Source organism: Equus asinus, chromosome 10 (assembly GCF_041296235.1).
Source record: "Equus asinus isolate D_3611 breed Donkey chromosome 10, EquAss-T2T_v2, whole genome shotgun sequence".
In the NCBI taxonomy this organism is placed as follows: domain Eukaryota; kingdom Metazoa; phylum Chordata; class Mammalia; order Perissodactyla; family Equidae; genus Equus; species Equus asinus.
The window spans coordinates 45,893,310-45,915,639 of NC_091799.1; the positions used below are offsets into that span (position 1 = coordinate 45,893,310).

The 22,330-nt window shown below is 42.3% G+C and overlaps 1 protein-coding gene across 1 annotated transcript in view; it reads right to left on the reverse strand.

Annotated features, from left to right (window-relative positions):
• Positions 1-21,654, reverse strand: part of LOC106843911 (stimulated by retinoic acid gene 6 protein-like) — a 58,515-nt gene extending 36,861 nt beyond the window's left edge. Inside the window, exons 1-2 of the mRNA XM_044779192.2 lie at positions 10,794-21,654; positions 170-245 (exon numbers count right to left, since the gene is read on the reverse strand). Coding sequence (XP_044635127.1) covers positions 170-245; positions 10,794-10,813 — 96 coding nt within the window. The 5' untranslated portion in view covers positions 10,814-21,654. The remainder of the gene's footprint in view (positions 1-169; positions 246-10,793) is intronic.
• Positions 21,655-22,330: the final 676 nt, after the last annotated feature.

Sequence of the window (22,330 nt, forward strand, 5' to 3'; positions counted from 1 at the left end):
TCTTCTGCCTGTGTTCTTGGTGCATAATGTAAGAGAGCGAGATGAGGTTTAGAAGGAAACTCAGCTGATATCTCTCCCCTGACCTATTCAGGCCCCTTTGGGAGCCTGTGTAGGGGAGTAGCCCAGCTCCCCTTCCCTCCCCCCTCAGCCCTCCCCTGCCTTTACTTACTGATGGGATGAGGGAGTAATGGAGGAAGAGCTCCATGTCCACTGAGCTGGCACAGGTGCCATTTAGCTGCCTGGTCCTGAAAAGCAGACAAAAAACACATTCACATCATCGGTCACTGCTGCAGTCCTGGACCTTTCAGCCTTGAGCATCACTGTCAGGAGTTTGGCTTGTAGCCCATTAAGATCATCTGATCTTTTTAAATTTCACTTTCTCAGGGCCAGTGCTGCTCACCTGTGATGTGTCTCCCATAAGTGGATTAATCTTCCTTCATATTCCTTTCTCCAGCTTGATTATCTATCCAACTGCCCTGCTAACTGGCTCTACCTTCTTCCTGTCTTTAATGACACATCGAGGGCAGATTTAGATTCTGTGGGGCCCAAAGCCTATATAATTTGGATGTCTTTTTTAAATAAAACTACAAAAATAACTCACTTTTTCCTATTTCAGGGAAAAGATATTACCATGCAAACAGTTAACTAAGGTGCATCCCGCCCTCCCAGAGCCGCGGTCGTGTCCTATGCAAGTGAGGGGCCTGGGACTTCAGCTTCAATAACTTCACAGGAAATCAGCCTTTGGACTTGGTTTTCCACAACCAGAGGTCAAGAAGCATCAGCCCACTCCTGATACACTGCTGGCTGTTGGGACAGGACAGGGGTTATCTGGACTACAGACTGGACTTTGTCCTCTCCAGGCTCCACAGTCTGCAGGACAGGGCTTCTAGGGTCTCATGTCTGAAACATGTGACAGCAATTTCATGGCTTCTCTTTGAAGAGGACCTCCTCCTTTCTGGGGCTCCCACCACACTTTGTCCTCACTGCTCTGGCTTCCACTACACCACCACAGCATGCTCTCACACACCTCCCGATCTTTGCTTACTCCTGATCTTTGCTTAGATGCAGCAGCCATCTAGCCTTCTCCTGGGCATCCCTCCCTGGCAAGCTCCAACTTTCAGAAGTCTCAGGGAAGAGCACTCCCCTGGGGAGCCCATGAACATGGCGTATTCCTCCATAATTCTTTAAGACCCCAGTACTTCACAGTTATGTCTAACCCTGGGGCTGAAACATCCTAGCAGTGGTGGCGGGAAGTAGGGGGACTCAAGCTGTCAGAAATGTGATGGAACGGTAAAAGTCAGATTTCTGCTTTTAGGAAGGTAAACTGAGCACATACATCAGTCTCCTCATCCCATACAAAACCCTCAAAATGATAAGAAAGATGTTATTGTTTAAAAAAGAAAGAAAACATAGCTATATTTGAAAGCAAGAAAGGAAGCTAATGCGGACAAAGAAACTACTAGAAGACCTGGAATGATGGAGAGCAATTGGAACTAGATCAAAGAGAAAAGCATCAGCCAACATGGCTACAGACTGTGGGGCCACAGAAGAAATGCTCTACACCCACAGTGCGAAAGGCTGGAGCCAGATAGAGCTGCCAACAGACCACAGAACAGCAAACTGGAGTCCCACAGAGACCCAAGTGTTCTACCTCAGCTGTTTGGCCGGGGCAGTGAGGTTTATGTCTCCGGGAGTAGCATATATGGATCAAGGAGAGGCAAGTGGTACCCCAGGCCATAGGTGGCACCTGCAAGAAACCAGGAGCTTTGGTTCCTGAGGTACCCCATCTAGCACTACATCCCATCTGCACCCTGCTGCGTGGAGAGCAGGCCTTCATGCGAGCCATGGGGGAGCTACCCTCCTCTGCAAAGCAAGCATCCCAGTGCATGGAGAGCAGGCCTTTGTGTGAGCCATGGGGCAGCTATCCCCCATCTGCAAAGAAAGCATCCCAGTGGAAAGCTCCATCACAATGACAAGCACACAATCAAGGGCCATCAAACATCTGAGGAAAGATCACACCACAAAAGGGAGCCCGAGACTCAACAGATAGAGGAACCTATTCCTGAGGAAATGAAGTTAATACAGAACTTCTCTGAGATAATTACCAAAGGAAATGCTCTACACAAAGGATAAATCTAGGAGGAAGTAAGATGTGCAAGAAGCAGCAGTAAGCAAAGAAATTAGCAAAAGTTGCTGTGAATCCTGAGCACAGGATTTTAACTAGATATATTTAAGTTTATATACATTTTTAGAAAGATAAGGACTCAAAAAAGACCCTCTCTGAAAGAAATATTGAAGGAAATTCTCAAGTAATAGGAAAAATGAATCTAGGAGGACAAGGATTTAAAAGCAACAATAATCAGAGAAATTAGTAAAACATTGCTAAATATCTAGATAAGAAATTACTGTAAACCAAAATGCTTGAAATGCCGCTTAGGAGCTGAAATACCAGATGATATCCCACATGGGATGAGGGAGCAGTGGGAAGGAACAGGTGTGGACACAGAGAGAAGTAAAATGATGGCCAAGTTCTCAGCATGATTGGGAGGATGACGTAGAAACTTGTTCTCTCTTTCAGGGATTTACAGAAAAAATATAATTCTAAATAAGTATGTTAAAAATCCATAGTTAGCTACTAGAAGAATATAAACAGAATGTAAACCAGTACATTAAAAATATATATGAAAGAAAGACAAAACTCATGGTAACCACTAAACATATAATCAGAACAGAGACACAAATGATAAACAAAGAGAAAACTTAGACAACTACCAAACCAAATTGGTAGTCCAAAATACACAGGACAAGAAACAAGAGAAAAGCAAAAGAACCAGAAAACAAGTGATGAAATGGCAGCATTAAGCCCTCATATATCAATAATCCCTCTAAATGTAAATGGCTTGAATTCTCCAATCAAAAGACACAGAGAGAGGGCCAGCCCTGCAGCCAAGTTGTTGAGTTTGCGCACTCCACTTTGGCAGCCCAGGGTTTCACCTGTTTGGATCCTGGGTGCGGACATGACACCACTCATCAGACCATGCTGAGGAAGTGTCCCACATAGCACAACCAGAGGCACTAACAATTGGAATATACAGCTGTGTACTGAGGGGATTTAAGAAGAAGAAGAAAAAAAAATGGAAGGTTGGCAACGGATGTTAGCTCAGGTGCCAATCTTTAAAAAAAAAAAAAAAGACACAGAGTGGCCGGATGGATTAAAAAACAAGACCCAACAATATGCTGCCTCCAGGAAACACAACTCAGCTCTAAAAGCAAACACAGGCTCAGAGTGAAGAGATGGAAGATGATACTCCAAGCCAATGGAAAACAAAAGAAAGCAGGTGTTGCCATACTTATATCAGACAAAGTAGACTTCAAGACAAAGAGGTAATGAGAGACAAAGAGGGGCAGTACATAATGATAAAAAGGACACTCCACCAAGAAGACGTAACACTTATAAATATATATGCACCCAACACAGGAGCACCAAAGTACATAAAGCAACTATTAACAAACCTAAAAGGAGATATTAACAACAACACAATAATAGTAGGAGACCTTAACATCCCACTTACATCAATGAATAGATCATCCAGACAGAAAGCCAACAAGAAAACAGTGGAATTAAATGAAAAACTAGACCAGATGGATTTAATATATATATATATAGAACACTTGATCCAAAAACAGCAGAATAGACATTCTTCTCAAGTGCACATGGAACATTCTCAAGGATAGACCATATGTTGAGAAACAAGGCAAGCCTCAATAAATTTAAGAAGATTGAAATCATAACAAGCACCTTTTCTGACAATAATGCTATGAAACTAGAAATCAACTATAAGAAAAAAGCTGAGAAAGTGACAAATATGTGGAGACTAAACAACATGCTACTGAACAACCAATGGATCATTGAAGAAATTAATGGAGAGATCAAAAAATGTCTGGAGACAAATGAGAATGAAAATACACCATACCAACTCATATGTGATGCAGCAAAAGCAGTCCTAAGAGGGAAATTCACAGCAATACAGGCCCACCTTAACAAACAAGAAAAATCATGGGGCCAGACCTATGGCTGAGTGGTTAAGTTTGCATGCTCCACTTCAGTGGACCAGGGTTTTGCCGGTTAGGATCCTGGGCATGGACATGGCACCACTTATCAGGCCATGCTGAGGCGGAGTCCCACATAGCACAACCAGAAGAACCTACAACCAGAACATACAACTATGTACCGGGGCGATTTGGGGAGGAGAAGAAGAAGAAAAAAGATTGGCAACAGATGTTAGCTCAGGTGCCAATCTTTAAAAAAAAGGAAAGAAAGAAAAATCTCAAATAAGCAATCTTAAACTACACTTAACAGAATTAGAAAATGAAGAACAAACACAGTTCAAAGTCAGCAGAAGGAGGGAAACAATAAAAATTAGAGCAGAAATAAATGACATTGAAACCAAAAAAAAAACAGTAGAAAGGATCAATGAAACAAAGAGCTGGTTCTTTGAGAAGATAAACAAAATTGAAAAACCCTTAGCCAGACTCACTAAGAAAAAAAGAGAGAAGGCTCAAATAAACAAAATTCAAAATGAAAGAGGAGAAATTACAATGGATACCACAGAAATACAAAGGATTATAAGAGAATGCTATGAAAAACTATATGCCAACAAACAATCTAGAACAAATGGATAAATTCTTAGACTCAAACAACCTCCCAAAACTGAACCAAGAAGAAATAGAGAATCTGAATAGACCAATCACAAGTAAAGAGGTTGAAACAGTAATCAAAAACCCCCCCAAAAATAAAAGTCCAGGATCAGATGGTTTCTCTGGAGAATTCTACCAAACATGCAAAGAAGATTTAATACCTATCCTTCTCAAACTGTTTCAAAAAATTGAGGAAGACAGAACACTTCCTAACACATTCTATGAGGCCAACGTCACCTTGATACAAAAGCCAGACAAGGACAATACAAAGAAGCAAAATTAAAGGCCAATATCACTGAGGAACGTAGATGCAAAAATCCTTAACAAAATATTGGCAAACTGAATACAGCAACACATTAAAAAGATCATACACCATGATCAAGTGGGATTTATACCAGGGATGCAGGGATGGTTGAACATCCACAAATCAATCAATGAGATACACCACATTAACAAGACAAGGAATAAAAATGACATGATCATCTCAGTAAATGCAGAGAAAGCATTTGACAAGATCCAACAACCAGTTATGATATAAATTCTCAATACAATGGGTATAGAAGGAAACTACCTCAACATAATAAAGGGCATACATGACAAACCCACAGCCAAAATCATACTCAATGGGGAAAAACTGAAAGCCATCCTGCTGAGAACAGGAACAAGACAAGTGTGCCCACTCTCACCTCTTTTATTCAACATAGTACAGGAGGTTTTGGCCACAGCAATTAGGGAAGAAAAAGAAATAAAAGGAGTCCAAATAGGCAATGAAGAAGTGAAACTCTCACTGTTTGCAGGTGACATGATTTTATATATATCCCTAAAGAATCTATCAGACAACTATTAGAAATAATCAACAACTACAGCAAAGTTACAGGGTACAAAATCAATTGACAAAAATCAGTTGCATTTCTGTACTCCAATAATGAACTAACAGAAAGAGAACTCAAGAATACAATCCCATTTACAATCACAACAAAAAGAATAAAATATCTAGGAATAAATTTAACCAAGGAGATGAAAGCCCTATACAATAAAAACTATAAGACATTATTGAAAGAAATCGATGATGACATAAAGAAATGGAAAGATATTCCATGCACATGGATTGCAAGAATAAATATAGTTAAAATGTCCATACTACGTAAAGCAATCTACAGATTCAATGCAATCCCAATCAGAATGCCAATGACTTTCTGCACAGAACTAGAAAAAAGAATCCTAAAATTCATATGGTGCAACAAAAGACCCCGAATAGTTAACGCAATACTGAGAAAAAAGAGCAAAGCTGGAGGCATCACAATCCCTGACACCAAAATATACTACAAAGCTATAGTAATCAAACAGCATGGTACTGGCACAAAAACAGGTGCACAGATCAGTGGAACAGAATTGAAAGTGCAGAAGTAAAACCACACGTCTACAGACAGCTAATCTTGACAAAGGAGCTAAGAACATACAAAGGAGAAGGGAAAGTGTCCTCAATAAATACCATGTCTACTCAGACAAAGGAAACAAAGGAAAAAATAAACAAGTGGGACTATATTAGACTAAAGAGCTTATGCAAGGCAAAGGAAACCAGGATCAAAACAAAAAGACAACCCACCAACTGGGAGAAAATATTGGCAAATCATATATCTGACAAGGGGTTAATCTCCATAATATATAAAGAACTCACACAACTGAACAACAAAAAAAGAACAACCTGATCAAAAAACGGGTAGAGAATATGAACAGATATTTTTCCAAAGAAGATATACAGATGGCAAATAGGCACATGAGAAGATGTTGAACATCACTAATCATCAGGGAAATGCAAATCAAAACTACAATGAGATATCACCTTATACTCATTAGAATGGCTATAATCACCAAGACAAAAAATAAATGTTGGAGAAGATGTGTAAAAAGGGAACCATCATACACTGCTGGTGCAAATGCAAACTGGTGCAGCTACTATGGGAAACAGTATGGAGACTTCTCAAAAAATTAAAAATAGAAATATCATATGACCCAGCTATCCCACTACTGGGTATTTATCCAAAGAAGAACAAGAACAAATATGTCCAAAGAATACTAAGCCACCAACAAAGAATAAATACAAATATTCAACAAATTCTAAAAACTTCAACTAGTAATAGAAGTAGAAATTTAGATGAAATGCTGTCTTACTGGGAACGATTGAAAATACTACCAAGCATTATTGAAGGTTAACACAGGTTAGTATTCATTGACTGGTGATCAGAGTGTAAACTGGTATAACCATTCTCAGGGTTAATTTTGCAATATATACCAAGAAGCTTTAAAATGCAGCAATTCCATTTCTAGGAGTTCTACTTCTAAAAAATATAAGCTAAGGAGGGGATAATCCATGGCCAGGTGCCGGCCTCCTGCTCTCCTGTGCCTCCTAGCCATGCCTCAAAAAATTAAGGAAATCAAGGACTTTCTGCTCATTGCCAGGCGAAGGATGCCAACTCTGTCAAGACCAAGAAAAATAAAATTGAAGTTTCAAGTTTAATGTAGCAGAGACCTTTATAACTTTCTCATCACAGACAAAGAGAAGGCAGAGAAACTGAGGTAGTCCCTGCCCCGGGTGTGGTGGTCAAGGAGCTGAAATGAACCAAGCATGCTGATTAAAACTGAATCAAAATTTTTTAAACTCTTAAAAATATATATATGCTGGGGCCAGCCCTGTGGCCAAGTGGTTAAGTTCACGTGCTCCCCTTAGGCAGCCCAGGGTTTCACCAGTTTGGATCCTGCATGTGGACCTAGCACTGCTTGTCAGGCCATGCTGAGGTGGCGTCCCACACAGCAGAGCCAGAAGGACCTACGACTAAAATATACAACTATGTACTGAGGGGCTTTGGGGAGAAGAAGAAGAAGAAAGAAAAAGGACTGGCAACAGATGTTAGCTCAGGTGTCAATCTTTAATAAGAAATATATATGTGTATGTATATATACACACACATACACATGCTAAGAAAATAATTGGAGAGGTGCCTGAAGATATGTACTAGAGTGCAGAGGCATCTCTCTCTCTCCCTGTTCCTCATAGGTATGTATAACATTTACATGTAATATCTGCTATTGTAGAACATTCAAAATATGTAAAAATGTATAAAGTAGTCCTTTCTCCTTCCATAATTATGTTTATAACCTATATTGTTTTAAGCAAAAATGGGATCAGACTAAACTTGATTTCTTCATTTTATCAGTAAAAGAAAGAAAATTCATTTAATAAAGAAAGAAATTTCTCAAGTCAGTATACACAGACCCATCAGACTCCTTTGGATGGGTGACCTTGCCTACACAGACTCGCAGCTGGGCCTGTCTCCTGCTTGGAGGGGCTGAGCCGAGAGTTAGTCTGGCAACAGCTCCCAGCAGGTGAACTCAAGGAGGGTTGATAGTGTAGCTTTCTAAATAAGGGGCCCATCCTATGGAGTCTGGGACCCCTGGGCTACACTTCCGTGCCAGCAGCCACTGCAGGAACAGATGAAGTGTGCACAGAGTCACCCCAAGTTAGAAGGCCACTGAGACCCATTTCTTGGTCTCTGAGACTCATACTGCTTCCCTCTGGGTCCAGGCTGGTGCGGCTGATCTGTTGGAGGGTAAACAGTATCTACAGGCCAGCAGCAAAACAGCACCCCTAAATGGAGAAGTTCATTCTCCAAAGATGGTGGCTTGGAAACGTGTTTATGATCTACTGTTAAGTGGGGGGGGGGGGGGGGGGGGAATATAAAACAATACGATCCCAAGTTGTGAATAGTGGTTCTCTCTGGGTGGTGGGATTAGAGATCATTCTACTACCTTTTTCTTTATGATGTTTCTAGATTTTCCAAGTGCAGTACATAGAGACATACTGCTCCACAACTGTGTGTCTATCCCCAGTGCTTAGAACAATGCTTGACACAAGGGAGACAGCAATACACATGTGGTGAATGAATGAATGAATGGGCTGCTTTTGTAATCAGGGAAAAGACAGAACATTGTCCCAAAGCAACGAAACACCATTCTGAAGGGAGGATGTCCATGAAATCAGCAAAAAGTGAAAACACGCAAGGTTTGCTCTGTGATCAGGTAAAAGTTACAAGTCGTTCATTAATGTAAAAAGTTGAGGGGCCGGCCCTGTGGCCGAGTGGTAAAGTTCGTGCGCTCCGTTTTGGCAGCCCAGGGTTTCACTGGTTCAAGTCCTGAGCACGGACATGGCACTGCTCATCAGGCCATGCTGAGGTGGCATCCCACATAACACAACTAGAAAGACTCACAACTAAAATATATACAACTATGTACTGGGGAGCTTTGGGGAGAAAAAGGAAAAATAAAATCTTTAAAAAATAAATAAATAAAAACTTGAAAATAAACAGCTATGAGGGCCGATCTGAGGAGTGCTATACCACAGGTACGTCTGGAACACGGATTGTCTGTATTCCCCACTCCTTTCTCCAACACCCCATGTGGATCACCTGCCAGGGCGGGAGGTGTCTCAGTGCTCCCACAATCCTTTGGCTTCCCTTGGTCCTGACATTATTGCTCTACAGTAATAAAAGCTTTCACCAATTGATGTTACTTTACTGTGGGTCACTATGTCCTAGGCACTCTGCTATTTTATATTATCTAATTTAATCTTTATAAGAATCTTGTGATGTGGATTGTATTATCTCCTTTTCAAAATGAGGAACTGAAGCCAGGAGAGGTTTTGTAACTTTCCCAGGAGGAGGTGAGGCTGGGAGCCAGGCTCTCCTGTCTGTCACCATCCTCCCAGCCCCAGCTGTTGGCTCACATGGCTCCTCCCAGCTCCTGGAAGTCCCTGACCTTCCGGGCTGTGACTGACTCATCTCTGATCCCCAAGTCTAGCTTAGTGCCTGGCACAGAGAGGCTCAGGGAATGTCTGTTAAATCCCATGGGAACCTCCCTCAGGAAGTTGAGGCCCACCAGGTCTCCTACTTCCAGCATTACCTCCCCAATCCGCTCTCCACCCTGCGACCAGAGGGACCTTCCTAAAAGTCCACATCACTCCCTGCTCCCTCTTAACAGTTCCCTCCCAGCCCAAGGAGCCCAGCTGGAGAGAGGGGAGAAAGACACCCACTCTCTCATGTTCCCCCACCCACCCAGCTGGCTCCCCTCTCTGTCCACCTGTCCTTCAAGCCACCCTCTGGTCTATTTCCTGTCACATGTCCTTTTCCATCCACTGCTCTCAGGCTTTCTCCCTCTTGCCCCGAGCCTGGGACTCCAGGGAGCTCCTTTTCCAAGTGACTCTCATTACACCCATCTGTGTTCCCCTAAGTCCTTTTCTCTCTTTAATCCTCTGTAGCATCCCTGACAAGCTAAACAGATACACTAGGACACCAGAAAGTGATGGTTCTATTTGTTGTATATTTTTTAGTAGACTTTTCAGTTCTTAGATCTTAAACATTTAGAGTGAGAACGCTTTTTTTTTAAAGATTGGCACCTGAGCTAACAACTGTTGCCAATCTTTTTTTTCTTCTTCTCCCCAAAGCCCCCCAGTACATAGTTGTACGTCCTTCTAGTTCCTCTATGTGGGACACCGCCTCAGCACAGCCTTGATGAGCAGTGCCATGTCTGCATCCAGGATCCGAACTAGCAAAACCCTGGGCTGCTGAAGTGGAGCGCGTGGACTTAACAACTCGGCCACGGGGCTGACTGCTGAGTGAGAATTCTTACTTTCTGACATCTGGGCATCATCTCAAAGTCCTTTCACATTCTTGCTTCATCTGATCTTCACAAACTTGTGGGTTAGGTAGGACAGGGGTTATTATACTTGATTTGTAAATGAGGAAACTAAGGCTTTAAGATTTGTCAGAAATTACAGAGCCAGGTGTCAAACCCAGGTCCTCTAACACCACATCTGGGCTCTTCCCACTCCACTCTGTGGCTCCAAACTGAAGATGAATGGAAATCTGTTCACTGACCCAGGAACCCATCTGTGGCTCCTTCCTCCGTGCATGCCTGCCTACTAATTAGCTAAACCATGCCTTTCTCCCAGTTTCTTTAATCACCAACCTCAGAGAGGACAGCTGCCAGGAAGCCGTGGTTGTCCAGCTCGTCTTGTCTTTAACCTGATTCTTATAACTCACCTTCCGTTTGTGGAAAGCATCTCAGTGGAAAAGCACCGCCTCAGCCCCAGTGAGCAATCTGCTTCTCTGGATTGTTCTTCGGGCTTCTCTGGCGTCTTGGTTATGACTGCTTCTGATATTCTGGTATTCTGCCCAGTTCTCTTCACAGCACCAAAAAACTCAGAGAAAAGGCAAACATTCAGTCAAATATTTACCAGAGATACGAAAGCAAGTGGGTGGACTTCTTCCTCGTTTTAGAACACTGCTGGCTATTCTTCTGTTCTTCCTCCCCTTCTCATGCTGCAGATACAGGCACTTCCTTTCAATTTCCTCTCTCCCGGGCTCTTGCTGTCTCTTTTTGGCCCCTGCTGTGGGCACTGGCCCCCTGAGCTGTCTGAGCTTTGCCCAGCAGCTGAGGCCTCTTTGAGTGGCTATAAAAAGCGTTACAGGCAATAAACTAGGACTCTGCCTCAAGGCAATAAACTAGGAAACTAGGACCACTGACTTCAAGATTCCCCTTGGAAACAAGGTCGCCCATTTGCAGGGAGAAGAGGCAGGAAACAAGTTCAAAACTGAACACTGCCCATGTTCATGTTTTTTTATGATAAGATAAGATTTCCCAGTTACCAGAATGTCCCTTGGAGTCTAAATCCATCCCTTCACCTTTGTGCCTGAGGGCTCAGGACGTGGTTATGTCTTCTTCACTTCCTCTGTTCCCTTCTGCCTGCGTGGGTTGGTGTTTAGAAGGGTGGAGCCACAACATGGAAGGAGCCTGGGTCCCTGATCAACGCTTCAGACTAGGAATAGCTGTTTGAGGCTTTACGTGAATAAGGAACAAACTTCTACTATGTTAGAGCCATTATATACTTTGGAGTTTGTTACAGCAGCTAGTCCTTAATCAATACACCTTCTCCATTCACGCTACTATAGCCACAGATCCAGCCCTCTTCACCTCCTGCCTGGACTATCCCAAGAGCTCTCTAACAGCCTGCAGCCTCCAGTCTCCATGCTCAGTGCATACACACATCTCCCCAAGCTCACCTCAGACTTGTCATGCCCTTGCCAAGCATCCTCCCATGGTCCGCACTCCTGACAAGCCTCCCAAGAGATTGCTTCAACCCTTTCTTCCAGCCTAATCCCCCACTGGCTTCCTGCACACATATATAGGTATTTTAAAGTTGCTTATTCATCCCTAAACATAGCCTTTCATGCTACTCTGGATCTTTAGGGAACAAGAAACAGAGATCCACTCAAATTGCCTAAGTTAACAGGGTTTCCTATCACTGCTCTGCAAGGGCTGGGACCCAATCTGGGAAAGTGTTGGAAACTGGAGCTGCTCTTGGGAATGCCTCCTCCCTCTTGTGGCCAAGGGGTCTCTCTTTCTCGTCTCTCTCCCTCTGGGCACTTTTTCTTTAAGCTGTTCTCTCTGTGGCTCAGCCCCTTTGTTTCCGTATGGTTTCTGCTCTCTCGTGGCTTCAACTCACCACTGTCCTGACTCTAGTTCATGGTATCCTTTCAACTTCTATATCCATTGATCACTGGCCCCTTCCCAGGGTTTCCTCCAGCTCTAATTGCTAAGAGAAAAGATCTGTCCCAGTTTATCTTTTACCCCAGGTAGGTCACAGGCCAGTCTATGCCTTTGTGTTTTGGGCTCAATCACACACCCCTTGTTTTCTTGGACTTCCATAACAAAATACCACACACTGGGGGTCTTAAACAGCAGACATTTATTTCCTCACAATTCTGGAAGCTGGAAGTACAAGATCAAGGTGTCAGCAGATTTGATTCTCCTAAAGCCTCTCTCCTTGGTTTGCAGAGGGCTGCCTTCTCGCTGTGTCCACATGTGGCCTTTCCTCTGTGCACGTGCATCCCTGGTGTCTCTCTCTGTGTCCTAATCACCTCTTCCTAGAAGAACACCAGTCAGATTTGATTAGGGCCCACCCTAGAGGCCTCATTTTAACTGAATTACCTCTTTAAAGGCCTGGCCTCCAAATACAGTCACATTCTAAGGTACTGGGGATGGGGCTTCAACATATGGATTTTGATGGGACACAGTTAAGCCCATTATACCCTTGATGTAATGAGCTGTGGTGGAGCAGGAGGGGGTCATGGAGGCAGCGAACAGGTACCATAACTGACAGATTCAGGCCATTTGTGCTTGTCCACTTGGATCCCTTTCCTCCTCCCTACAACACCTCCTCCTACTTCTGCTCATCTCCCTTGTTTTTGGTCATTAAGTCCTACCTCAAGCATAACATCTGGTATAAAGTGTCTTCTGATCGTCATGGTATAGTCTTACTTCTCTTGGCTTGGTCTACATCTCTTTTATGGTACATATGTAGGTCTTCTTTATTTGTTCATTCAAGAATGAACAATGATGGAGAGGTAGTCTGGGGCAGTGGTTCAGAGTGTGGACTTTGGGGCCAATTCCACCATTTACTAGTTGTGTAATTTTGGGCAAGTTACATTGTTAACCTCTCTGATCCTCAGTTTTACCTGAGATAAGTGACACCTACTTCATGGACATGTGAGGTTGAAATTACCTGATATGCATACAATGCTTAGGAGGCCGCCTGACATACAGTAAGCACTCAATGAATGTTAGCTATTGTTGGGCACCTGCTGTCCACCATGTGCTGACTGGGATGTGAAGTACACAGTCATGCCACAGTTAACTGTGTCCGAGCCTTAGCTCCCTGCTGGATCACAGTGGCTTGGAAGCCATGACTAGATCTGATTCAGCACATCATATGGGAGACAAGGAGGCCCCACAAATGCTTGTTCTCAAAAGTGAAAATAATGAAAGAGGAATGAAAAAGACAGAGAAATATGAAGATGGGGTACAACATAAGTCTCTTCCTGTATGCCTAAAAACAAAGAAATACTGTAAACATGTTTTTTCTGAAACCAGGCCCTCACTTTCCTTGGAATAAGCAGTTCTTGGTGCATCCATGCCACATTGTGCCAAGAAAAGGACTGCAAATCTCTTCTTCCAGGCACAAGGAGATGCAATCTCTTCCAGGAGTGCCCATCTGCCAGGTGCTTCCTGGCTCCGTTGCCCAGGCTTCAAAGGGATATTTTTAATTCTTGGATTATCATGGTGGTCTCCCTCACAATTCTACAACTGCTCTCTTCACACCACTCAGGAAGAGCCATTATTGAATTTCTCCTGACTGCCCTGGGGAGGACTGGGAGGGCAGCCACCTTAAAGTGGAAGAAAAGCTAAGACATTTGTTCTAAAATGCTTAACTTCCGGGAAATTTCATCCACAGTAGTAAGGACCCATTTCTAAGTGGCTACCATGCTCCAGACACAGCCTCTCGGAACCTGGAGGCCACACTCTTTGATAGATTTCACTTCCCCTCTCTCATGCTTCCTCATTTTAGTGTTGAATCTAAATGGAGAACTTGACATGTATCTGTGGAACATTTCAACATTTGATTTCTCTCTACCATTTGAATCTATGCAAACCTTTTTGAATATTGCTTCTTCAATCCAATGTCCAGTAATTCCTGTCTGAAGATTTGGGGCATCCAGGTTATTGATAAAAATACTGCATATAGAGTGACATCAGCATCATGGCAGAGTGAGCTTTCCCAGTAATCTGTCCTCTCCACCATACAACAAAAAAAATTCATACTCCAACAGAGGACATCTACACACAACACAGATAACGTCAGACAGATCCACACAGCCATACAACAGAAGGTGGAGAGGCTGGAGCCGCCCTTGGAGGAGGCAGAACGGGGTAAGAGAAAACTTGGCTTCTTCCCCTAAAGACTGAGATCTGGGACTACGAGGGGTTCCATGAGAGAAGGAACGAGGGAGGGGATGTTCACTCGCAGGAACATCAAGGATCCCAGAGGGCTCAGGCAGCCTAGAGGGAAGCCCTCTACCAGGATGAGAGCTTGTGCAGGGGGTGACCTCATCAAGCCAACACCCCAGGAGAGCAGATAGCGAGAGCAGAGTGAGAAAACCTCAAGAGCACAGAGGAGAAAGTTCCCCTCCACCCACCCGCTCAGTGCAGCTCTAGCGCCTGGGATCTGGGCTGACGCAGAGGGCTCAGAATACACAGCTCTCAACCCCCACCCAGTGGCGATAGGAGGTAACTGCAACCAAATAATACCAGGATGCTAGAAAACAAGAGCCACGCCCTCTAGCAATATCAAACATTATATTAGATCTCCAGACCAGAGAGAAAATGACAAGTACCCAGAAATCAGCCCTGAGGACACAGAAATATGTAATCTTGAATTCAAAATAGCTATCATCAAAAAACTCAATGGGGTAAAAGAGAAAGTAAACAAACAATTCAACAAGTTCTAGAACTACTTCAAAAAAGAGATTGAAACTATAAAGAAGAATCAATCAGAAATATTAGAGATGAAATACACAATGGAAGAAATAAAACAAAATACAGATTCCATGAACACTCAAGTGGATATCACAGAGGAGCATATCAGCATAATCAAAGATAGACATGTTGAAATGCTTCAGACAGAGGAGGAGAGATAACTAATACTAAAAAGAAATGAAGAAAGTCTCCAAGAAATATCCGACTCAATGAGGAAATGCAACATAAGAATTATAGGTATTCAAGAAGGAGAAGAGAAGTAGAATGGAGCAGAAAGCTTGTTCAAAGAAATAATAGCGGAGAACTTCCCAAACCTGGGGAAAGAGAGGCAAATCTGTGTGGAAGAGGCTTCCAGATCTCCTGGATATGTCAATGTAAAAAGACCTACTGCAAGGCATATAGTAGTAGAACTGGCAAAAATGAATGACAAAGAAAGAATACTCAGGGCAGCAAGGCAGAAGAAAATAACCTATAAAGGAACCCCTATCAGGCTTTCAGTGGATTTCTCTGCAGAAACCTTACAGGCTAGGAGAGAATGGAATGACATATTCAAATCTTTTAAAGACAAATGTTTTCAGCCAAGAATACTCTATCCAGCAAAAATATCCTTCAGATGTGATGGAGAAATAAAAACTTTCCCAGACAAACAAAAGCTAAGGGAGTTTGTAGCCATGAGACAATCAAGAAATCCTCAAGAAGGCCTTCATACCTGAAAAAAAAAAAGGAGTTACAAAGCATGGAGTAGGGAGATAAATAGGTAGACAGAATCAGAATACGATAGCAAATACTCAAGTATGGCATTAAATAAATATAAAGGGCAGGAAAACACCAAAAACAAAGATAATCTTGACCTTTTAACCACAAACTCACAACACAAGATGGAATAAGATGTGAGAAAAACAACTTAGGAGGGGAAGAGGAAAGGGACTGAATCAGTTTAGACTTAGGAAATAAGACAGAAAATGGACTAACTTATACATGAGATTCTGAATACAAATCTCATGATAACCACTAAACAAAAAATCAGAACAGAGTCACAAATAATAAATAAGGATGAAACAAAGAAACACAATATAAAAAACTACATACTTCAATCAAAAGACACAGAGTGGCAAGATGCATTAAAGAACAAGACCCAACAGGATGCTGCCTCCAGGAAACACATCTCAGCTCCAATGACAAACACAGGCTCCGAGTGAAGGGGTGGAAGATGATACTCCAAGCTAATGGCAAACAAAAGAAAGCAGGTGTTGCAATACTTATATCAGACAAAAGAGACTTCAAGATAAGACAGGTAAAGAGAGACAAAGAGGGGCAGTATATAATGATCACAGGGACATTCCATCAAAAAGAAATAACACTTATAAATATATATGCACCCAACAGAGGAGGACCAAAGTTCATAAAGCAACTATTAACAAACCTAGAAGAAGATATTAATAATGACACAATAATAGTAGGGGACCTCAACACTCCACTCACATCAATGGATACATCATCCAGACAGAAAATCAACAAGGAAACAGTAGAATTAAATGAAAAGGTAAACCAGTTGGACTTAATAGACATATACAGAACACTCCATCCAAAAACAGCAGAATACACATTCTTCTCAAGTGCGCACGGAGCATTCTCAAGGATAGACCATACCTGATCACAATGCTATAAAGCTAGAAATTAATTACAAGAAAAAAGCTGAGAAAGGGACAAAGATATGGAGACTAAACAACATGCTATTGAACAAGCAATGGATCGTTGAAGAAATCAAAGGAGAAATAAAAAAATATCTGGAGACAAATGAAAATGATAACATATCATACCAACTCATACAGGATGCAGCAAAAACCATATTAAGAGGGAAATTCATTGCAATACAGGCTCACCTTATCAAACAAGAAAAAATCCACATAAGCAACCTAAAATAACACCTAACTGAATTAGAAAAAGAACAAACAAAGCTCCAAGTCAGCATAAAGAGAGAAATAGTAAAAAATCAGAGCAGAAATAAATGCTATTGAAACAAAAACGGCAGTGGAAAGGATCAAACAAAGAGCTGGTTCTTTGAGAAGATAAATAAAATTGACAAACCCCTAGCCAGACTTACAAAGAAAAAAAGAGAGAAAGCTCAGATAAATAAAATTAGACATGAAAGAGGAGAAATATCAACAAATACCACAGAAATACAACGGATTATAAGAGAATACTATGAAAAACTATATGCCAACAAAATGGACAATCTAGAGGAAATGGGTAAATTCTTAGACTCTTACTACCTCCCAAAGCTAATCGAGAATAAACAGATAATCTGAATATACCAATCACAAGGAAAGAGATTGAAACAGTAATCAAAAGCATCCCAAAGAATAAAAGCCCAGGACCAGACAGCTTTCCTGGGGAATTCTACCAAACCTTCGGAGAGGATTTAATACCTATCCTTCTCAAGCTATTCCAAAAAATTAGGGAAGATGGAACACTTACTAACACATTTTACGAGGCCAACATCACTCTGATACCAAAGCCTGATAAGGACAACACAAAAAAGGAAAACTACAGGCCAATATTGCTGACGAACATAGATGCAAAAATCCTCAACAAAATATTGGCAACCCAAATACAGAAATACATCAAAAGGATCATACATCATGATCAAGTGGGATTTATACCAGGGACACAGGGATGGTTTAACATCCACAAATCAATCAATGTGATACACCACATCAACAAACTGAGGAATAAAAACCACATGATCATCTCAATAGATTCAGAGAAAGCATTTGACAAGATCCAACAGCCATTTATGATAAAAATCCTTAAAATGGGGATAGAAGGAAATTACCTCAACATAATAAAGGCCATATATAACAAACCCACAGCCAACATCATACTCAAAGGGCAAAAACTGAATGCCATTCCCCTAAGAACAGGAACAAGAAAAGGATGCCCACTATCACCACTCTTACTCAACATCGTACTGGGGGTTTTGGCCAGAGCAATTAGGCAACAGAAAGGAATAAAATGAATCCAAATAGGGAGTGAAGAAGTGAAACTCTTGCTGCTTGCAGATGACATGATCTTATATATAGAAAACCCTAAAGAATCCATTGGAAAACTATGAGAAATAATTAACAACTACAGTAAAGTTACGGGGTACAAAATGAACCTACAGAAATCAGTTGCATTTCTATACTCTAATAACAAACTTACAGAAAGAGAACTCAAGAATACAATTCCATTTACAATCAGAACTAAAAGAATAAAGTACCTAGGAATAAATTTAACCAAGGAGATGAGGGACGTATACAATGAAAAGTATAAGACATTACTGAAAGAAATAGACAATGATGTAAAGAGATGGAAAGAGATTCCATGCACATGGATTGAAAGACTAAACATAGTTAAAATGTCCATACTACCCAAAGCAATCTACAGATTCAATGCAATCCCAATCAGAATCCCAATGATTCTTCACGGAAATAGAACAAAGAATCCTAAAATTCATATGGGGCAACCAAAGAGCCCAAATTGCAAAAGCAATACTGAGAAAAAAGAACAAAGCTGGAGGCATCACAATCCCTGACTTCAAAATGTACTACAAAGCCATAGTGATCAAAACAGTATGGTACTGGTACAAAAACAGGCACACAGATCAATGGAACAAAATCAGAAGCCCGGAAATAAAACCACACATCTACAGACAGTTAATCTTTGACAGAGGTGCCAAGAACATACAAAGGAGAAAAGATAGTCTCTTCAATAAATGGTGTTGGGAAAACTGGACAGCCACATGCAAAAGAATGAAAGTAGATCATTATCTCGTGCCATACACAAAAATTAACTCAAAATGGATCAAAGACTTGAAGATAAGTCCTGAAACCATAAAACTCCTGGAAGATAATACAGGTAGTAAACTCTTTGACACTGAACTTAAAAGGATCTTTTTGAATACCATGTCTTATCAGTCAAGGAAAACAAAAGAAAAAATAAACAAGTAGGACTTCATCAGACTAAAGAGCTTCCGCAAGACAAAAGAAAGTAGGATCAAAACAAAGAGACAACCCAAGAATTGAGAGAAAATATTTGCAAATCATATATCTGACAAGGGGTTAATCTTCATAATATATAACGAACTCACACAACTGAACAACAAAAAAAACAAACAGCCCAATCAAAAAAATGGGCAGAGAATATGAACAGACATTTTTCCAAAGAATATATACAGATGGCCAATAAACACATGAAAAGATGTTCAACATCACTAATCATCAGGGAAATGCAAATCAAGGATACCAACTTACACCTGTTAAAATGGCTATAATCACTAAGACTAAAAATAACAAATGTTGGAGAGGGTGTGGAGAGAAGGGAGTGTGGGTAGTATGGACATTTTAACTATGTTTAGTCTTTCAATCCATGTGCATGGAATCTCTTTCCATCTCTTTACATCATTATCTAATTCTTTCAGTAATGTCTTATACACTGCTGGTGGGAATGCAAAATGGTGCAGCTACTATGGAAAACAGTATGGAGATTCCTCAAAAAACTAAAATAGAACTGCCATATGACCCAGCTATCGCTCTACCGGGTATCTACCCAAACAATTTGAAATCAACAATCCAAAGTAATACATGCACCCCTATGTTCATTGCAGCGCTATTCACAATAGCCAAGACATGGAAGCAACCCAAGTGCCCATTGACCAATGATTGCATAAAGAAGATGTGGTGTGTATATATATATATATATATATATATATATATATACACAATGGAATACTACTCAGCCATAAAAAAGACAAAAATCATCCCATTTGCAACAACATGGATGGACCTGGAGGGAATGATGCTAAGTGAAATAAACCAGACTGAGAAAAGACAAACACCAGATGATTTCACTCATATGTGGAATATGAACAAACACATGGACAAAGAGAACAGTCCAGTGGTTACCAGGGGAAGGGAGGTGGGGGGTGATCACAGGGGGTGAAGGGGAGCACTTATGTGGTAACAGTCAAGAAATAATGTACAACTGAAATTTCACATTGATGTAAACTATTATGAACTCAATTTAAAAAAATACTGACTAGAACAGAGCCCTATAGCACTTTACTGGAGACCTCTTTCCAAGAGCTAAGTCCACAGGAGATCTGGACTGACTGTCATGTGCCATCCACCTCTCCTGCCCTCACCCATCCATTCATGTCACAAATATTCACGAAGTACCTGTGCACCAAGAAGGAGGCTAGTCCCTGAGGATGGCGCTCTAGGGACACAGCTTGTGCCCTCTTCCCAGGTTGGCCACGATCCTGGCTTAAGCATGGTATCCTCCTTGGGGCGGGTTCTGGTGCTTTTCAAATGATCACAGATGGAATGCAGAGTGAGGGAAGAGAGTACTGCACCAGAAGGCAAGCTGGGACAAATTGCTGGGATGTGGCTGCTCAGGCACCAAGAGGAGCAGCAGATCAGACTCTGCAAAGGCCATTTCCAGAGCGCCAGGAGGGGGACCCATTTAAACTGAAGGCCAACCATGCAGAGAAAAAGGAATCCCTAGCTAGGACACCCAGACACCTAGTCCTCACCCCAGCTCTTCCCTGAAGGGCTCTGGGACTTTGAGCAAGTCCCGTCCTATCCTGTGCTGCAGTCACCCCTCTAGAAAGTGAGGATGTCATGGGTGGTCTCAAAAGACCCTTTCTCCCCACCTGACCCAGCTCAGGTGTCACCTCTGTAAAACCTTCCCTGATCTCTCTCACTGACCCCAGTGCTTCAGGCAGACTCACAGCTCTGAGCATTTGGTGACTATCTGCATGCATTTCCATTCTCTCCTCCCGACCCAGAGTGCCTTACCCCAGCACTTTGGCTCATTTGAATTAGTAGGAAATATATATTGAACTAATGCATGAGGACAATGTCATTGCTAGATCTGTAATCCCTACATTGTTCACAAGGTGGCAATGTGCACAGGTGGCCACAACGCAAACCTTGCATTTTGGTGGATGCCCTGGGAAAGGATGCTGGAGGGACAAACTAAGAACCTAGAAGGACTTTCCTCAAAGACGTGTCCTCTGGATCCCCAGTGGGTCTATGCTGTCCCCTTCCCCTCCACCGTTACAGTGTCAGCCTGTCAGACAGCAATACAGGCCTGAGCTCCCAGGGCCAAGTCTGGATTCCACATTTCCAAGCTTTTCAGCTGGCTGGGCCAGGCCAGTGGTCTAGCCCTCACTGACCTCTTGGGCCTCTCCTCGCATCCTTCCACATCTGCACGCAGCACTGCAGCTGGGCTGTGCTTTCTGCTCGCTCCTGACTGTACCATGTTCTCTCTGGTCTTCATGCCTTCGGATACACAGTTCCCTCTCTTTGCCCTCCTTCCAGAGATCACCTACGGGCTCTCCAAGATTCAGTTTAGGGCATACCTTTTCCAGAAAGCCTCCTTGACAGTTTTCCCCTAGCACTTTTCTATAGCACAGTTTACTGAACTGAAATTTCTCCCTACCTGTCTCACTGAGGCCGCTGTATTGAGCTCACCATGCCTGGCTTACTCATCTGTGTCCCACCCCCACCCCCACCCCCTGCACAGCCTGACATGCAGTCATAGGCCCTCTGGGAGCTTCTGAATGAGGAATGAATCAATGAATCCACCAATTAGGGATGTGATGTAGCAAGATGAACAGAGAACCATCTCTCCCCAACAGAGGAGACATTTGAGATAAAAGAAAACTACTATATTTTCACGTGGACACTGGCCCTGGAAAGGAGCAAATGCTCCTTAGCACAATAAAGACACTTTATTACTTTGAAAGGAGAATGGCCAAAGGCATGTTGAAAGGAGGCAAATGCTTTCCTCACGTGAGACTAGGACATGCTGTCTTCTAAGAAAATGAATCCTGCCTTTGGCAAGGTGACTTCTCTTTCAATTATTTATGAGGAAACTGATGGCAGCTGTTTAACTCTCCTGATAGGAAAGGAAGTTCCAGGGTCTCCCACTTGGCTCTGCTCCTTACTCCATGGGTCACAGAATGGACACCGGGGTTCTGCCATTGCCAAATGTGTCTGTTCTATTTGGGACCTGAGGAAATAACCAGGGGGTTCACTGTGATTTGAATGTGAGCCATGATTGCTGTAAGCCCCTCTGACTGTGGGCTACAGTGGACCACTCTAGTCAATGGCTGGAGGTCCCTCTAGGGAGCCTTACAGGAGGATTAAAGAATTTG